The sequence below is a fragment of the Gorilla gorilla genome, chromosome 6 (genome assembly GCF_029281585.2).
Source record: "Gorilla gorilla gorilla isolate KB3781 chromosome 6, NHGRI_mGorGor1-v2.1_pri, whole genome shotgun sequence".
Classification (NCBI taxonomy): Eukaryota; Metazoa; Chordata; class Mammalia; order Primates; family Hominidae; genus Gorilla; species Gorilla gorilla.
This window is the reverse complement of record NC_073230.2, coordinates 139,243,154-139,262,161: the sequence shown is the minus strand read 5'-3', so window position 1 is coordinate 139,262,161 and position 19,008 is coordinate 139,243,154. Positions and strand designations below refer to the sequence as shown.

At 38.2% G+C, this 19,008-nt stretch overlaps 1 protein-coding gene across 3 annotated transcripts in view; it reads left to right on the top strand.

Moving 5' to 3' along the window:
• TMEM209 (transmembrane protein 209) overlaps positions 1–15,589 on the top strand; it is a 41,766-nt gene extending 26,177 nt beyond the window's left edge. For all 3 annotated transcript variants that reach the window (XM_019031742.4, XM_019031740.4, XM_019031741.4), the window contains exons 10-15: positions 1,665–1,790; positions 4,588–4,685; positions 6,264–6,378; positions 6,474–6,571; positions 9,815–9,888; positions 13,794–15,589. In XM_019031742.4, the coding sequence (XP_018887287.1) occupies positions 1,665–1,790; positions 4,588–4,685; positions 6,264–6,378; positions 6,474–6,571; positions 9,815–9,888; positions 13,794–13,848 (566 nt within the window). In that variant the 3' untranslated portion in view covers positions 13,849–15,589. The remainder of the gene's footprint in view (positions 1–1,664; positions 1,791–4,587; positions 4,686–6,263; positions 6,379–6,473; positions 6,572–9,814; positions 9,889–13,793) is intronic.
• The last annotated feature ends 3,419 nt before the right edge of the window (positions 15,590–19,008 follow it).

Below are 19,008 nucleotides of genomic sequence, written 5' to 3'. Positions count from 1 at the left end.
ACTCTCTTATCTGCTAAAGGTAAAATTTTAGGGTGCCATATAAATTGCCTAAAATATATATACTATAACTTAGTTATTAAGTAATTACCTTTACCAATAATGCTACGGTGCATATCCTCTTACCTAAATCTTTGTATACATTTGTAATTATTTCTTTAGGATAATTTCTTAGAAGTAGACTTGTGTGTCAGTAGGTATGAATATTTTAAGATTTTTTTTGTTGTTGTTTTCTAGACAGAGTCTCGCTCTTTTGCCCAAGAGGGAATGCAGTGGTGCTATTATGGCTCACTACAGCCTCAGCCTCCTGGGCTCAGGAGATCCTCCCACCTCAGCCGCATCCAAGTAGCTGGGACTACAGGCATACACCACCACACCTGGCTGATTTTTGTATTTTTGTAGAGATGGGGTGTCCAGGTTGGTCTTGTACTCCTGAGCTCAAGCACTCCCTCCACTTTGGTCTCCCAAAGTGCTAGGATTACAGACATGAGCCAATGCATCTGGATATATTTCAAGGCTTAGAAGATACACATCTCTCCAAAAAGCTTTTACCAGTTTGTACTCTAGCAACCATGACACATATAAGAATGTTTTTCCTAACATTGGATATTGCTAGTACAGTTGGATATTTTGAAATTTTTAATTTTTACATTTCTATGCATAGTTATCTTGCAGGATATGATAAAAGAAATCACTACCATAAAAAGCTTCTGCTTGTCCTGGCATAATGGGCAACTTCTAATTCAACTTATTTTGAAAACAATTGTGTGTCTTTTTATACATGTCTTATACAAATTTTCTGTATATTAGTTTTTTATAGATTTGCCAAAATCGATTTGGCTGCTTCTCTGGGGAAGGGGAGGAGGGGGTGTTGCATGTGTAAATCTGGCTATCTTGCTGGGAATGGTTCTAGGTAATGTAGATCGTGCAAATTAAGATGCTTTCTTTCATTTATTACTTCGACATTGAGTGCCTAGTCTGTTCCAGGTGTTAATACTATTCTAGGCACTGGGGGATACAGCAGTGAGCAAAATGGCCAAAGTCCCTGCCTTCATTAAGCTTTCATTCTAGTAGATGAGATAGACAATAAAAAAGATAAAGTACTTTGGGCCAGGCACGATGGCTAACACCTGTGATCTCAACACTTGGGGAGTCCAGCGTTGGTGGATTGCTTGAACCCAGGAGTTTGAGACCAGCCTAGGCAATATAGTGAGACCTTGTCTCTACTGAATAGAAAAAAAGAAAAAAAGTGAACCAGGTGTGGTGGCATGTGCCTGTAGTCCCAGCTGCTTAGGAGGCTGAGGTGGGAGGAGGATTGCTTGAGCCCAGTAGATTGAGGCTGCAGTGAGTGGTGATTGTGCCGTTATACTCCAGCCTGGGTGACAGAGCAAGACACTGTCTCAAAAAACAAAAAGAGAAGAAGAAAAAAAGTACATTGGACAGTGGTTAGTGCTAAGGAGAAAAAAAGCACAGGAGGGTAATGTTATTAATGTTTAGAGAGGAGGGGTGAAATTTGAGGTAGGGTGGTCAGGGGAGACGTCATTGACTTTATAAAGACCTCAAGGTAGTGAGGAACCAGCTGTATGAACACATGAGAAGAGCATTTTAAGTTCTTTTGGAAACTCACTTTTAGAATAATCAGTGTTCTCTGTGTTTTATGTTAACAGAGGCTAGTATTACTAGCTTGAAACAAGCTGCCCTGGTTAAAGCGCCTCTCATTCCGACTTTGAACACAATCGTTCAGTATCTAGACCTTACTCCAAATCAGGAATACTTGTTTGAAAGGATCAAAGGTAATTATTGATTTGAAGAGGAAAAAATAAGAGCTTTTTTACTATGGTGGAATTTTATCAGTAAAGATTAACAAGGAAAAACTTTTAATTAAAAGTATAACATGTCTTATAAATACGTATTAATTATAGCTTAATAACTTTATTTTGTGTAGGAAACTTAAATATGAGCTAAATGGGCTCCAGTGACTATTTCACTTATTTCCTACTTTTAGACTCATAAGAATGGGTGCCATTATGACATTCTTTATAGTTCCAGTGTGCTGAGCCTTATTTCTCTTAATTTTTATAATTCCTATTTAATAAGTTGCTTCCTTATATTTCTGTGATATTCTTATTATTTGGTGGAAGATGTGCTCTCCTGAGGAGACTGACTTGAGAATCAGGAAATGTAGGCTCCCTGACACCCCCATACACCCTCTGTGCCTCTCTACTTACAGAGCAATTCATAACGTTAGAATTTTTTAAAATTTGGATAAACTTTTTAAAAGATTCTCATCACTAGGACAAGTTTTAGAAATAGTATTCAAATTTATCATAAATCTTAATTTGAAAATATTATAGTGTTCTCCCTTTCCCCTAAGGTTAGAGCAGGGTTCAGGAATAAACATTTTTCATGACTTTTTAAAACATTTTATATAAGGAGAATTTCAAACATACACAAAACTAGAAAAAATAGTATACACACTCCTCTTGTACACATCACCCAGCCTCAACAATCACTAGTCCCTGGCCAGACCCTGCCCTATCCATACCCCGTCCACTTTCTTCCTGTATTGTTTGAAGCAAGCCCTCATGTCATTATCAGTTCATCTGTAAATATTTCTTTGTATATCACTAAAAGATAAGCCTCCCGCGACCCCCTGCTTTTGAGACAGGGTCTTGCTATGTTGCCTAGGCTGGTCTCCAACTCCTAGGCTCAAGCAGTCCTCCCACCTCAGCCTCCCCAAGTGCCGGCATTATAGACATGAGCCACCGTGCCCAGCTGAGCCTTTAGAAAACTAATACAAACATACATAACCAGAATACAATTATCATTCTTTTTTTTTTTTTTTTTTTTTGGAGACAGTCTCTCTCTGTCGCCAGGCTAGAGTGCAGTGGCGCAATCTTGGCTCACTGCAACCTCCACCTCCCAGGTTCAAGCGATTCTTCTGCCTCAGCCTCCTGAGTAGCTGGGATTACAGGCACACACCACCATGCCCAGCTAATTTTTGTGTTTTTAGTAGAGATGGGGTTTCACCATGTTGGTCAGGCTGGTCTCAAATTCCTGACCTCGTGATCCACCCACCTCGGCCTCCTAAAGTGCTGGGATTACAGGCGTGGGTCACCGCACCTGGCCACAATTATCATTCTTAATATTCTTTTTTTTTTTTTGAGACCCGGCTCGTTATGTCACCCAGGCTGGAGTGCAGTAATGGCACTAGTGCGGGAGTGTATAGCTCCTTGCAGTCTTGAACTCCTGGCTATGGCAATCCTCCCTCCTCAGCCTCCCAAAGTGCTGGGATTATAGGAGTGAGCCACCATGCTGCCTGGCCCTAATATTTCCTGTGTTATGAGATATTAAGTCTGTGTTCAAATTTCCAGCTATCTCATAAAAATGCATAATTTTTTGGCAATGTTTGTTTGAATTGGGATTCAAATATTGTAATACATTGCAATTGGTTATTTCAGTTTATTTTAAGCTATATGCTTCCCATTCACCTTTTTTTTTTCCTTTGCAATTTATTTGTCAGAAGAACTGGATTGTTTGTCTTTAGTGGTTCCCATAGTGTGGGTTTTGCTGAATGCATCCCTATGGTGTAGTTTTACATAACCCCTTCTCTTTCCCATAAATTCATGTTTGAGTTTTTTGGCAAGATTGCCTTGTAGTTAGCAGGGTATTTGTACATCCAAAAAGAGAAAGTGTCTGTGTATGTACACATATATACAAAGTATATAAAGGTTTTATATCAAATATACAAAAAAGCTTAAAAGAATACAGTGGGCTGGGCATGGTGGCTCACGCCTGTAATCCCAGCACTTTGGGAGGCCGAGGCAGATGGATCACAAGGTCAGGAGATCAAGACCATCCTGGCTAACACGGTGAAACCCCATCTCTGCTAAAAATACAAAAAAAAAAAAAATTAGCCGGGCGTGGTGGCAGGCACCTTTAGTCCCAGCTACTCAGGAGGCTGAGGCAGGAGAATGGCGGGAACCCGGGAGGCGGAGCTTGCAGTGAGCCTAGATCACACTACGGCGCTCCAGCCTGGGCGACAGAGCGAGACTATGTCTCAAAAAAAAAAAAAAAAAAGAATACAGTGAACACTGTCTTGTTCTAGATTGGATAGTTAGAAACCTTTTGACATATTTGATTCTTTCTTTCCACATATATATACACACACACTTTTTTTTCTTGCTGTGCCATTTGAAAGTACATTGCAGACATTACTTTTTAGCATGCATTCTCCTAAAAGTAAGAACATTCTCCTACCTAACCATAATACAATTATACCTTTAAAAAATAATAGTTTTCTGATATTTAATATATTGTCCATATTCAAATTTTCCCTACCCATCGACTCTTTTTTTAAGAAGCCAGAATAGTAGTCAGATAAATCTAAAATCCCACATTTTGGATTTATCTGATGTCTTCAGGGACATGTTTAACTTTTGTCTTTTTATATCTTTTATTTCTTTAGGTTTGGGTGTTTTGATCAAGTTTTTTAAATGATTTGCTTCCCTTATTATATTCCCTTAGCTTTTTTTTTCTTTTCTTTTTTGCATACTCTTAGCTTTTAAAAATTTCACCTTGTTGCCACAGAACTCTCTCAGGGAGGTTGTATGAGCTCATTTCGATGGAACAGAGGTGGCGACTTCAAAGGACGAAAGTGGGATACAGACCTGCCCACCGATTCTGCTGTAAGCCCCTAGATTCTTTCATTCATTTATTTATTTACTGTTGATTGACTGACTGACACAGGGTCTTACTCTGTCACCCAGGCTGTAGTGCAGTGGCACAGTCACGTCTCACTGCAGCTTTGATCTCCCAGGGCTCAAGTGCTCCTCCCAGCTCAGCCTCCCAAGTAGCCGGGACTGGGCCTGAACCACCACACCCAGCTAATTTTTTTAATTTCTTGTAGAGATGGGGTCTCACTTTTTTGCCCAGGCTGGTCTCGAAGTCCTGGGTTCAAGTGATCCCCCTGCCTCAGCTTCCCAAAGTGCTGGGTTTACAGACACGAGCTACTGTGCCTGACCCTTAGATTTATTTTGTTTTTTTCAGTTTCCATTACTGGATTTATGTGTTTTTGTTTGCCTATCATAAGAATAAGTGTTAAAAATAATTTAGAAAATAAGGTATTTATAATAGTATCAGCATGTTCACCCAACCACTGTTAATATTTTTGTGTATTTTTTCCCTTTACTTGGTTGCTACTATTTTTTAATGTTTTTATCATATTTGTAATTCTCCGGTATGTAAAATTATGTATTCTGCTTTTTTTCCACTTCTGTAATATTTAGGGTTTTTTTTTTACTTCAGCCTCCTCCTACCTAGATATTTTTTCATTATTACACACTGTCATTTAACTATTCTCCTATAGTGGACTTAAAAGTTTGAGACACTTGTGGTGGAGAAGGAATTTTTACTTGTTTTTTGATCTTGAGTAATGCAGCATGCAAATAGTGTGATGCGCATTGCTTTCTTTCTTGGGATTGTCACTTTAAGAGAGACTCCTAGAATTACATTTAGGAGATCAAAGAACATAAATGTTTTTGTGTGCTTATGAGTTTTTCAAAATTATGTTCACTTTTTTTTTTATAGTGACTGTTACGGGTGAAAATTAAGTTTTATGTTGAGATTCAGATTGAGAATTGAATGTATTTTATCTTGGTTTTGCTATTAACTGTGTTGGTATGAATGATCCACTTAGCAAAAAACTAAGAATGCCCTGCTTTTCTAGGGTTGCTATGGAAAACTAAAAATGAAGATCAAATATGTAGGGAATGGGAGTCTGGTGTTTAAGCCCCACCCTCCACCCCTACCCTCAACAGATTATGGTAACTTTGTAGGCTGGAGTATTTAAACTTTTTCAACTTGAAAAGGAAACCTTCCCATCAAAATATAGACTGATTTGATGGCAAATATCTTTTTCTATTTTAAATTTTGAGTAGATTATTTGAATTAAGCCTAGCTTCATGTCTTAAACACACTGAATTCCTTTATGATTTAAGAGAGGAATTAGTGAATTCCTTATCTTTGTAGGAAATAATACTTTCAGTTAAAAGAATAGGTGTGCTACCTGAACTATGTGTTTTTATCTTTTTATTCTATAGATTTTATCTTGTAAATCTAACCATTTGACAGCATTTTTCTAATTCACTCTTCAGAGAAAAAAATTTTTTAATTGGAATCGTTATAAATACAGATGTTTCTAAAGGGTTCTACATCCATGCTAGATTTTCATGCTGACTTAAAAAAAATTATTTCTTCATCCTCAGATCATCATGCATGTATTTTGCACCTACCTTGATTCCAGATTACCTCCACATCCGAAGTATCCTGACGGAAAAACTTTTACTTCTCAGCACTTTGTTCAGACACCAAATAAACCAGGTATAAACCTCTCCTAAAAGAATGTGTTGAGATTTTCACACAGAATATCTCTGGGGGTTTGGTTTTTTAATGCAGCATATTGCCTTCCTTTACAGATGTTACAAATGAGAATGTTTTTTGCATTTATCAGAGTGCTATCAACCCTCCCCATTATGAGCTCATCTACCAGCGTCATGTATACAACCTGCCAAAGGTATTTCTATATAGAGAAGATGCTGTTACAGAATGTCTTGGGTGATTTGCTTGGATGATGTTTTTAAAATTATAATCTCATGTTAATAGAAGAAGTAAATTTTTTAAATTAGGGGAAATGTGTTTCATACATATATATTTCTTACTATAAAAGTAATATGTGCTTAATTTGGGGAAAGTATAAAGAAAAAGAAGGAAAATCACTCATTCCATTACCTGAGGCAGTCATTGTTGATTTTTTGATTGGTATATTGCCTTTTGGTAAATTTCATTTTGGTCTTATGTCTCTTTTTAGAGGCAGTCTAGCTCTGTCACCCAGGCTGGAGTGTAGTGGCATGATCATAGCTCATTGTAGCCTCGAACTCATGGGCTCAAGAAGTCCTTCCACCTCAGCCTCCCAAGTAACTAGGACTACAAGCACGTACTAGTATACCTGGCCAATTTATTTTTTGTAGAGACAGAGTCTCTCCATGTTACTCAGGCTGGTCCTGTACCCTGGCCTTAAGCAGTCCTCCCACCTCGGCCTTCCAAAGTGTTGGAATTACAGGCGTGAGCCACTGCACCTGGCCCTTTCTTTATATTTTTTATGGGCTAAAATTATTTATGTAGTTTTATATCTGCTTTTAAATATTAGCTTTATAACATAATTTTCCATACTATTAAAAATCTTCATAAAAAATCTTTTTTTTTTTTTTTTTTTTGAGATAGAGTCTCACTCTATTACCCAGGCTGGAGTGCAGTGGTGCAATCTCGGCTCACTGCAACCTCTGCCTCCCGGGTTCCAGCAATTCTCCTGCCTCAGCCTCCCGAGTAGCTGGGATTACAGGCACCCGCCACCACACCCGGCTATTTTTTTGTATTTTAGTAGAGATGGGATTTCACCATGTTGGCCAGGCTGGTCTCAAACTCCTGAGCTCAGGCAGTCTGCCCACCTCGGCCTGCCAAAGTGCTGGGATTACAGGCATAAGCCACCATGCCCGGCCTAAAAATACTTCTTAATGGCTATAAAAAAAACTTCACTAGTATAATTTGTTCAACCATTTCTCTACTGTTGTACATTTTCTGTATTTCTTATTTTTTATTATAAATACTGCTGAAAAGGTAGAGGCAGGCAGATCACGAAGTCAGGAGATCGAGACCATCCTGGCTAACACAGTGAAACCCTGTCTCTACTAAAAATACAAAAAAAATTATCCGGGCATGGCAGCATGCACCTGTAGTCCCAGCTGCTGAGGAGGCTGAGGCAGGAGAATGGCGTGAACCCAGGAGGCGGAGCTTGCAGTGAGCCGAGATCACGCCACTGCACTCCAGCCTGAGTGGCAGAGCAAGACTCCGTCTCAAAAAAATAAATAAAATAAAATAAAATAAATAAATACTGCTGAAAATGTATCTTCATGCATACAGCTATCTGCATTTCTTTAGTCCAGAGTTCTAAAAGTGGAATTCTAGGTCAAAATATTTTTAAGACTTTAAAAATAACATGTTACCAAATTACTTTGTAATAAAGGTTATTGTATCAATTTGTACTTCCATTAATGTGTTTTGCTTTTTTTTTGAGGTAGTCTTGCTGTGTTGCTTAGGCTAGTATCACATTCCTGGGTTCAAGCAATCCTCCTGACTCAGCCTCTTGAGTAGCTAAGATTACAAGCACATACAGGTTTTTTACTCTTTTTTTGAGACAGAGTCTTGCTCTGTCACCCAGGCTGGAGTGCAGTGGTGTGATCTCGGCTCACTGCAACCTCCGCCTCCCAGGTTCAAGCGATTCTCCTGCCTCAGCCTCCTGAGTAGCTGGGACTACAGGCACGTGCCACCACGCTTGGCTAATTTTTTTTGTATTTTTAGTAAGAGACGGGGGTTTTACCATGTTAGCCAGGATGGTCTTGATCTCCTGACCTCGTGATCCGCCTGCCTTGCCCTCCCAAAGTTCTGGGATGATAACAGGCATGAGCTGCCACACTGGTTTTTTACTCTTAATTACAAGCATCAGTTCTGTTGATAACCTTTACAATTATTTTTGTTACCAGCATCTTTGCTAAGAAATTTTACATTGGCTATAATAATAAATTGTGCTGTCTATCAGATTCTCAGGAAGAGACGTTAATTTCATTTCTTCAAGTTTAATATTTTAGCTTTGTATGTAAATACTTTGGGCCGTTGAAGTTCTTGTGAATATCCATGCCAATCTTTGTTTTTTAACCACCATCTGTTTTTTTTTCCTTGTTCTTACAGTGTAAACATTATCTTTTAAAAATCATACATTCTCTCAGATTCTTGAGTTAAAAACACATTAAATTAGAGTAAGTGGGGAAAAGTTAATCTGTAAATTGAAAATCTAAATTAGGAGCTGTTTTTACAGACCAAAAATTACATATAATAGTTTGATTTTTAGAGCTAGCAATATGCTGCCTAGTATTCCCTTGCAGATAAAATAAATTTATATTTAATATGTTATTTATATGCTAAAGTATATTCTGATATATTTTAAAGTATGACTAAAAGGTTTTTTTATCCCAACACTTGTTTATGCCATTATAGAGCATTTTTGTATGTGTAGTGTACAGGGGCACCAACCTCAGAATAGCTCTCCAGGCTCTTCCAGACCTTAGTGTTTCTCCCCATGTGTGAAACACAGTCCCCCAGCTCCCCACCCCCCAGTATGTTACCTTTCTGCTCATCTTTCAGGTTGCAGCTTAAAATACAAAAAAAAAAAAAATTAGCCGGGTGTGGCGGTGGGCGCCTGTGGTCCCAGCTACTTGGGAGGCTGAGGCAGGAGAATGACGTGAACCCAGGAGATGGAGGTTGCGGTGAGCTGAGATCACACCACTGCACTCCAGCCTGCCTGGACAACAGAGCGAGACTCCATCTCAAAAAAAAAAAAAAAAAAACATCTTTCCCTCAGGGAGGCATTCTGTCGCTAACCAGTCTAAATCAGACACTGCATCTTCATATGTTCCTATGGCACCTCCTCTCATAGCATTCCTCACACTTTGTTGTGATTTTTAGTTTACTGTCTGCCTTTCCTACTGGCCCTTATGTCCTTGACATGTATCCTTTCTGTCTTACTCACTGCAGTATTCCCACTTCCTAGCACAAAGCGTAGGTACTTTGTTTAATAAATAAATGAAAGTCTGAATTATATGGAATTCTGAGTTAGTAGGATATGAATTGATAAGATATGTATTTACCTACCAGATTGAATCTTTTTTGTTTGGTTTAAATCTTGTCTTTTTTGTCTTTGTTCCAGGGCAGAAATAATATGTTTCATACATTGTTGATGTTTCTCTACATCATAAAGACCAAAGAGTCAGGAATGCTTGGGTAGGTACTTATGCTTTAAAAACTTAAGTAGTTATTTACTGATTTTCTTCCTGTGTTAAGATTCTGCAGAAGGTAGCAGCATGTAACTGAAGGTTTATGGATTGAACAATAGATAATGGCTTCAGCCCTGTCACAAACTACCTCTGCTATTTTGGGCAATCCATTAGCTAACTCCTCGGAACCCATTGGTAAAAGGCAAGTGGACTACATCGTTAGCATTATAGTTGTGTTCCCTGGAGGAATAATTCAGAGATAGATAAAAATTAGACTCTTGCCGTTTAAAAACATTTTTTTTTTTTTTTTAAATCTGGAGACTGTTTTTTTCCAAGCCATTTCATTTCAGACACAAAGCATTCTGCAAAGTGTTTACACTTCCAGAGAGACAGAGTCGGTACCTGTTCCATAATATCATTAACTGGAATGGAAAAGTAGTCAGTTGAAATCGTTTACGTACTTGGTAACAAAGCTCACATACTGCAAGAAATTCAAAATTGTAGTATTGTCATTTTGATGATTAGAAATTTTAGTGTATCAAATGACACATGAAATTAGTAGACCCCAGCTAAAGCTAGGGATATTTGTAGTGCCTGATCTGGGAGTCAGAAAACCTGGGTTCTGGGTCCAGCTCTGCCATACTAAGTAACCTAAGGCTAGCAAAAAAAAAAAAAAAAAAAGGGATGGGCTTGGAGCAGAAGGGATTGTGGTCATTTCCACTTCCGATATGCATGTGTCTTTAAGTTTTAGATAGCATCCTGTTTGTAATTTAGAGTTTATACGTGTCCTAGAACTGTGCCATCCAGCACAGTAGCCACCAGCCCCATGTGGCACTGAACACTTGAAGCAGGACTAGACCAAATTGAGGTGCGCTAAAGTGTAAAATGTGTAACAGATTTCAAAGACACAGCCCCCAAAAAGTAAGATAACTCCTTAAAAATTGTATGTATTTGTTACATATTGAAATGCTAGTTTGGATAGATTTAGTTAAGTGGAATATGTTCTTAAAATTAATCTCACCTGTTTATTAGGTATCTACTAGAAAATTTAAAATTATGTGGCTTGCATTTGCAGTTCATATCATATTGTATTTTTATTGGACAGCACTGCTCTAGAGAAAGCAAAGCTCCTTAAATATATCAGATGTAAAGATTAAAACAGACATGAACAAAAATGTGTAAACAAATATGAACATTTATTAGCTTTTTTTTTTTTTTTTTTTTTGAGATGGAGTCTCGCTCTGTCACCTAGGCCGGAGTACAGTGGCACCATCTCAGCTCACTGCAACCTCTGCCTCCCAAGTAGCTGGAACTACAGATGCCCGCCACCGTGCCGGGTATTTTTGGTAGAGACGGGGTTTCTCCATGTTGGCCAGGCTGGTCTCAAACTCCTGACCTCAGGTGATCCGCCTGCCCGGCCTCCCAAAGTGCTGTAATTACAGGCGTGAGCCACCACACCCAGCTATTAGCTTCTTTTATCATATATTTTTTAATGTAAGAAAGATTAGGAAACTAACTTTATTGAGGCATCTAAACTAACAGGGTTTTTTATTTTTAAATTATGAAAATAATGCATACTCAGTAGACAAGTATTTAAATAACACAGCAGTGTATAAACTAGAACTAATTTCTAATTATGTGTAGAGACAGTATCTTACTATATTGCCCAGGCTGTGATCTACCTGCCTTGGCCTTCTAACGTGCTGGGATTACAGGCATAAGCCACTCCACCTGGCTTTTTGTTTCTTTTGCTTAAAAATGTATTGTATCCAAACATGGTACTTTATGATCTAATTTTTAGTCTTATGGCATATCTTGGACATTCTCCCATGTCAAATTTTCCCCGAAATGTCTAGGAATGTTTGGTTATAAATATACTTACACATATATATTAGATGGAATATGGAATTTATATCAAATTCCATATTGTTATTTTTCCATGTTGTTAATACAGGTCAAGTATTCTTTATCTGAAGTGCTTGGAACCAGGAGTGTTTCGGATTTGATTTTCTCTGATTTTGGAATATTTGCAATAATTACTGAGCATCCCTAATCTAAAAATCCCCAAAATGCTACAGTGAGCATTTCCTGTGAGCATCATGATGTCACTCAAAAAGTTTTGGGTTTTGGAGCATTTCGGATTTTCAGATTATAGGTGCTTAACCTGTATAATATAAATAAGCAATTAATTTTTGGTTCTAATTGAAAATGTATCTTTTCCTCTGTGGATCCAAATTGATATTTTGATGCATAAATGGTTTGTCATGATAGCATGAGGTTTGAGTGCCATATACGGTCTGTCATATGCTTTAAAATGAAAAAGTGCTTAGTGGAACAGCACTTTTTCATTTACTGAAATGTAATGAAATTTACTGAAAGGCCAAAAGAAATTGATAAAATTTTTAAAGCGCTATCTTCTCTTAATGAGCAACTTATATATGGAAAATTAAGTATTTTAGACTAAAACTAGTGTTTTTAAACTCGGGGAAAAGCTTGGAAATTATTAACCTTTCGAACATGAATAATTTTTTAAATACATCCTAAAACAAATAGTTAAAAACTTTCCTATAACTTAAAAGAAATAAGTGAGTGGCTCAAATATAGTCCATTTGGATTTATGACCATAAACCCACAGATGATCCAAATACATTATCAATTTAATGCCAGGTATTTGTGCAGTAACAGGAATCAGATGAATGTTCTACTTGCAAAAGGAAAAAAAATCTAGACAGACTTGACTGCACAGTGACTTACATGTTCTGTTCAGGAAAAGACACTGTAAAGTTTAAAGTTAATGACAAACTGAAAGCATTATTCTGCTATAATATGAGCAGTAGTAATTGGGTTTGCAAATATAGCAAATCCAAGCTTATATTTGTTATATATAAAGAACATATATGATTTTATTAGAAAAATGGACAAAGGTATGAAAGATTTCTTCATAAAGTGTGCAAACAGCTCCTAAACACAAAAAGATGCTTAGACTCATGTACAAACAAGTCAAAATTAACTTTTTTTTCTGTCAAATTTGATATTATTTGTAGTGTCAGTGAGGGTATGAAGAAATGGAAAATACAGTTGATAAAAATTACCTGTTTCGAAAGGCATTTTTGGCAGCTTTTTATCAAAGTTAATACATTCTTATAATTTTAAAAGTCATAGAGGGCTAAAAGTTCATGACAGAAATGAGCAATTCCCTGTGTTCCCCAAGTCTGCTTCCCAAAGTAGACTGTATTCCCCAAGTGGCTTTTTCTTCAGTTATTACTCTCATAGTTCCAAATAATAGAGGTATACAGCTCTCTTGATTCTTCAGTTTCAGATATTATCTGTTGTTTTTTTATTTTGTTAGGTGAGTAATTTCTTTCTCTTATAGCCCTCTTATTCCCTCAGACTTTGAATACAGTCTTACTACTCTCTGGAAGAGAAGTATATGTATTTTGTTGTTGTTGTTATATGTAGTAGGATTTAATGTATTACTAATACACATATGAAAACTCACTAAAGTATCCCCAGTAGTTAGTAAATTCCTAATTCAAATCAAGTAATACAGTTCTCTGAGAGGCTAGCATCTCCATATCTTCCATCTTTTAAATACAATTGATATTTTTACTTTAATCTTGCTTGTTAAAATTATTCTGTTAGCTATTACCTGGTGTAATAGTTCTTGTTTACTGAAAAACTAACTGTCAACACTCCATAAATCTATTTATTCTAAATTTGGGTTTTAAGCATAGTTAAGAAAGTAATTACTGTTACTGGAATTCACCTGATAAACCATGTATAACATAATTCATTGCAGAATCACATTAAATATCAATTAAACATGTATTATTCATAAAGATTTTTGTTATTAGAAAAAGACCTTAAATGCTTGGCAACCAATTCTAATAAAAATTTTTTTTCTCTTTATAGGAGAGTTAATCTTGGTCTATCTGGTGTGAATATATTGTGGATCTTTGGCGAGTAGCAAGTCATATATTTAATTCCGACATTTAGACTATTTCACTGAACCAGAAGTTGAAACTAAACATCTCTGAGCCACTGACTCTTCTGAAATAAAATACACATGGGTGTATGTTACAGACTCTTTAGATTTAACAGAAAATGTAGCTGTTATGAAATGTAATTGTAAAAATATGTCCTGTATCTTCTGTATCGAGACATTGCCTTTAATTTTATATCACTTTTCAGAAATTTCAGTTGACTACAAAACTGCAACCCTTCGGATTTTTATTGACTCAAAATAGTGCCATTCCCCTTAATGAAATAGATTTTGAGTCTTTTTTTCATTATAACCCCCAAAAGAGAATCATCTACCTGATTCTTGTACCAAAAAAAAAAAATTTTCAGTCTTTTTTTTTTTTTTAGAGAGGGTCTCTGTCACGCAGACTGGAGTGCAGTGGCACGATCTTAGCTCACTGCGACTTCTGCCTCCCAGGCTCAAGCAGTTCTCCTGCCTCAGCCTCCTAAGTAGCTGGGATTACAGGCACGCACCACCACGCCCAGCTAATTTTTGTATTTTTAGTAGAGACAGGGTTTCACCATGTTGGCCAGGCTGGTCCCGAACTCCTGACCTCAGGTGATCCACCCACCTCGGCCTCCCAAAGTGCTGGGATTACAGGCGCGAGCCACTGCGCCCAGCCTCAGTTATTTTATTTAACAGTATAAGTACTTAGAAAGTAAGAAAATTGCTGATTTAGTTTTTTTTTTTTTTTTTTTAATGTTTCCCCAGCATTCTGCAAGTTAGGCCAAAGCCCACATTCAAAGAAATGAGATTAACTCTTAAGTAATGTATTAAGTTTGTGTATATTTTAAAATATTATTAAAGGAGGTTTGAAAGTATTGACATTTAAAAAGTCAACACTTAGATTAAATTTAGCTGGTAGTTTTAATTTGGGTTTTAGTTAAGAGTGTGAGGACATCAGGAAAACTGTTTACCACTTTGGTTTTAGCAGCTCAGTTTTACTATTCCATAATGTGTTATTTTTAAAGTTCTCTTTTTAAGATCACAGTGATATCCTATCTTTAAATTTTTTAAATATGTTCAAAATATCTGGAGGGTGAGAAGTTACCAAGTTTGTATGTTTTGTTTGACTCGCCATCTTTATTTTCTGTATATATATGTAGTAGCTGGCAATTGCATATATTTTCTTGATTAACATTAGAGACTGCTTCCATCATCTTATGTAAACCTGGAAACAGCTGAAACTAGTCTTTTCTGAAGAACTGTGTATCAGTATTAGATGTGCATCCCATTTTGTCATTCCCTCAGACTTTGAATACAGTCATTACTCTCTGGAAGAGAAATGTAAGTATTTTTTTTGTTATCTGCAGTATGGTTTAACATGTATTAATAATACACATATGCAGACTCACTAAAGTATCCCCAGTAATTAGTAAATTCCAAATTTAAGTCAGTACATTTCTGTATTTGTAAATTCTGTCTTTCAAAAAGTTGTTCGTGTTTTTAAAAGTTGATGTCCAAAGGAAAGGAGCTTCTTTTAAGTACTTTTGGTGTAAGTTAAATATTTATTTGCTATGATATTCTAGAAGAAAATATCAAACATGTTAAATACAAGAACATGTTAAAATTTAAATTTGCTATTTCAAAAGTTACTGAAGATGTCTTGGAATAACAATTGTCATGCCGTTAAACTAGTTGCATATACTTCATTAAAAGCACTGTGGAGAAACATTTTAACAATGCATAAGATGAAATGTCTTTTTTTCTTTATAGGACTTAGATAGCTTTTAGTCTAAAAATTCAAAGCTTTAATATTATATTTTTAAAGTGACTATCAAAAAAATACAGTCTACAGTAAATATATACATAGGGATACACACTTAAAAAGATGTTTTGTTTGCATACTATTAATAAGTCTAGTGTGGATTACTGTACTCTTGGTAGCTTTCCTATATTAGCTTTTCTTCCCAAATATTTGAGGCAGTTTGTACTTAAATATAGCTTTTATTAAAAAATACTTTGGTAGATTCATTTGAATTCACCCCTCAGGAAGACAGTGCACTGCAAATAAGGCAATTTTTTTAGTCCTTGTGTTAAAATGGATAAATGTCTACTAATATCTCTGATCAAATGTTATTTACAGGATATATGTCACAAGTTTTTCTTTGATTGCTTGACTTCTTGTGGGATCAGATCCACTAATCTTCTAGATTACATTCACTTCATCATTTATCCTTTTCTTTGTCTATAAATATCATCCTTAAGCCAGATTTCTTTTAGAGGCATATTAGGTGTTTATAATTTAGTTTCTACTGAGACATACAAATGTTACGTTGTGTGGCTTTCTTTCTCAAACTAAAATATACTTGACACTGATATTTTATATTTTAACAGTAAAGACATGCAGCATGTGGGTGGCACTTTTTTTTTTTTTTTTTGAGATGGAGTTTCACTGTTATTGCTCAGGCTGGAGTGCAGTGGCATGATCTCAGCTCACTACACTCAGCTCACTGCAACCTCTGCCTTCCGGTTTCAAGCGATTCTCCTGCTTCAACCTCCCGAGTAGCTGGGATTCAGGCACCACGCCACCACGCCCGGCAAATTTTTGTAGAGACGGGGTTTCACCACGTTGGCCAGGCTGGTCTTGAACTCCTGACCTCATGATCCACCCATCTCGGCCTCCCAAAGTGCTGGGATTACAGGCATGAGCCACCACACCCAGCCCTTTCTAGACAGCTTTGTAATAGAAATGCGCACATTGAAATGCACACATTCCTCAAAGGTCAGTCTTCGGTCCTCTGATTCACTGTATATGCTTTTCCTTAGAGATCTCATTCATTCTACTTCATTTATCACCTCTCTGCCTTTGACTCCCGAATTCATCTTCAAGCATAATGTTTCTCCTGAGCTGTAGTGTTGATTTCCATCTACCTGTCAGACATTTCCGCTTGGATATTCTGTGAACTCCGTGTCTGGAACTGAGTTCACATCTGCTCAAATCAACTCCCTCTACTTACATCCCTTTTTCTGTTCATTGTACTACCAGTTACCGATGCTCAAAATTCTGGTGTCATCTTTTGATTCCTGGAGCTCCCTGGGTCCCCAATCCAATCAGGCAACAAACCTCATCCATTCTTTCTTAACAATGTCTCTTGCAGCTACACTTCTTCCATTTCTGCCACCACTATGCTCATTTACACCCTTATCAACCCACACAGGACCACTGCAACAGCCTAATTAATCTCACAGCCTTCGAATTGTTGCCATGCTTCCAGATTTTCCAGTTCATCCTGCACATTCTCTTCAAATTCATCTTCTAGAACACCTGTTTGATCATTTCATCCCCCTGATAAATTCCTTAGCCTGACATTTAAAGCTCCACACAATCTGGCCCCAACCTGGCCTCATGCACCTAAACCCTTGGCTCCAGCCAGTGCAGGCTGCTCACTGCTTGCTGGGTTCTCTCTATGCTACCTCCTGCTCATCCTGATCACTCTCTGGAGATGCCCCCTCCCAATCTACTGTCTTCCCCTGCATTGAGACTTCCTCTAATTAAACCTTCTATTTGGAGCTAGTCCTGACCACTCCAGATGGCAGTCATTTCTCCCCTTGAGTGATTAGATCTGTGCCCCTCCTTTGGCACTCAACAGCTACATGAATGGATTCAGAAGTGACTTTTAGTCGAACAGTAGGTCCTCATGTCTTGTCTTATCCTTGCACAAGAACTGAGTTTCTTACTAGTCTGAGCTGTGCTGCTGTTCAAGTATACTTGTCAATGGCTAAAACTACCTTTTGGGGAAGCCTCACGTTCTCCTCCAAAGGACACCTTTTGATCCCTCCAAGCACACTGGCTTTCCTTTTGTGGCTAGACCTAAGAAGGAGGAAGCACTCCTGGGCCTGGACAGCCGCAGCAGGGGGACTGCTTGAAAAGTAAAGGTGTTAGGAAAATGATGAAACTCATTCCAGTGCTTCTGGGGGTCTTCCTTAGTAACCTGGGGGTGAGGGCACTGCACTTATGTACAACAGCACAACATTGCCCCAAATGCTGCAGGGACCAGTGGCGGGGGCCGGGAGGGGCTGGCTGGCCTACCTGTCCTTCTGGGTGGCTTTAGTCACAGCTGTCCCTAGACCGTGGATGAGGTCAAAAGTCTTCAAGGATAAGCAGCACACGGCTGGGCTCTCTGGCAGGAAGGCTTCAGGGAAGGACCCATGTGAGGCTTTGTCTGCCCAGTTAGAATGAGAGGGCTTTGTACAATCAGCACGTATGCCTCTTGGACCCCAGTGACACTGCCATATCTCACTGGGTATGCCAGTAGCTTTCTGCTGGGTGTGCAGGATTGTTAGGCGTTAGCTCTAAGCCACATTATAATTTGATCCCTGGATGTTCATCAATAATAACGTTTTCACACTGAACTGCATTGACCTGGGATGGGACAGGTTATGGATTCTACAGAGGCAGCACCTCAGTGGGAGTTAGGAAGGAGAGTCTAATAGCAGGATGGGTGTGGAGAACAGCACCACAGCCCTGCCGCCCCGCAGGGGACAGCAGCGACCCTGAGGATATTTCTTAGCAAACTTGCATGCAGACAATCCCAGGCACTACTGTGGATGAGATTTGTATGTAAGTCCTTTTCTGCCCCAAACCAAAATGAGTATTTCAAAATCAATCTGGCTAGAAGAGCCACTGGCCTCAATGCACTGAGCATTCAGTGGGAGGACTAAGCTCTGTCATTAATTGGGGCAGGACAACTAGTCTCTCACACTGATTTTTTTTTTCTTCTTCTTCTTTTGAGACGGAGTCTCGCTCTGTCACCCAGGCTGGAGTGCAGTGGTGTGATCTCGTCTCACTGCAACCTCTGCCTCCCAGGTTCAAGCAATTCTCATGCCTCGGCCTCCCAAGTAGCTGGGATTACAGATGCCTGCCACCACGCCCAGCTAATTTTGTATTTTTTAATAGAGATGGGGTTTCACCATGTTGGCCAGGCTGGTCTTGAACTCCTAACCTCAAGCGATCCACGTGCTGCGATTATAAGCATGGGCCACCGCACCCAGCCCTACACTGATTTCCGATAAATTAAGATGGGCTGGATGTGGTGGTTCACGCCTGTAATCCCAGCACTTTGGGAGGCTGAGGCAGGAGGATCACTTGAGCTCAGGTGTTGG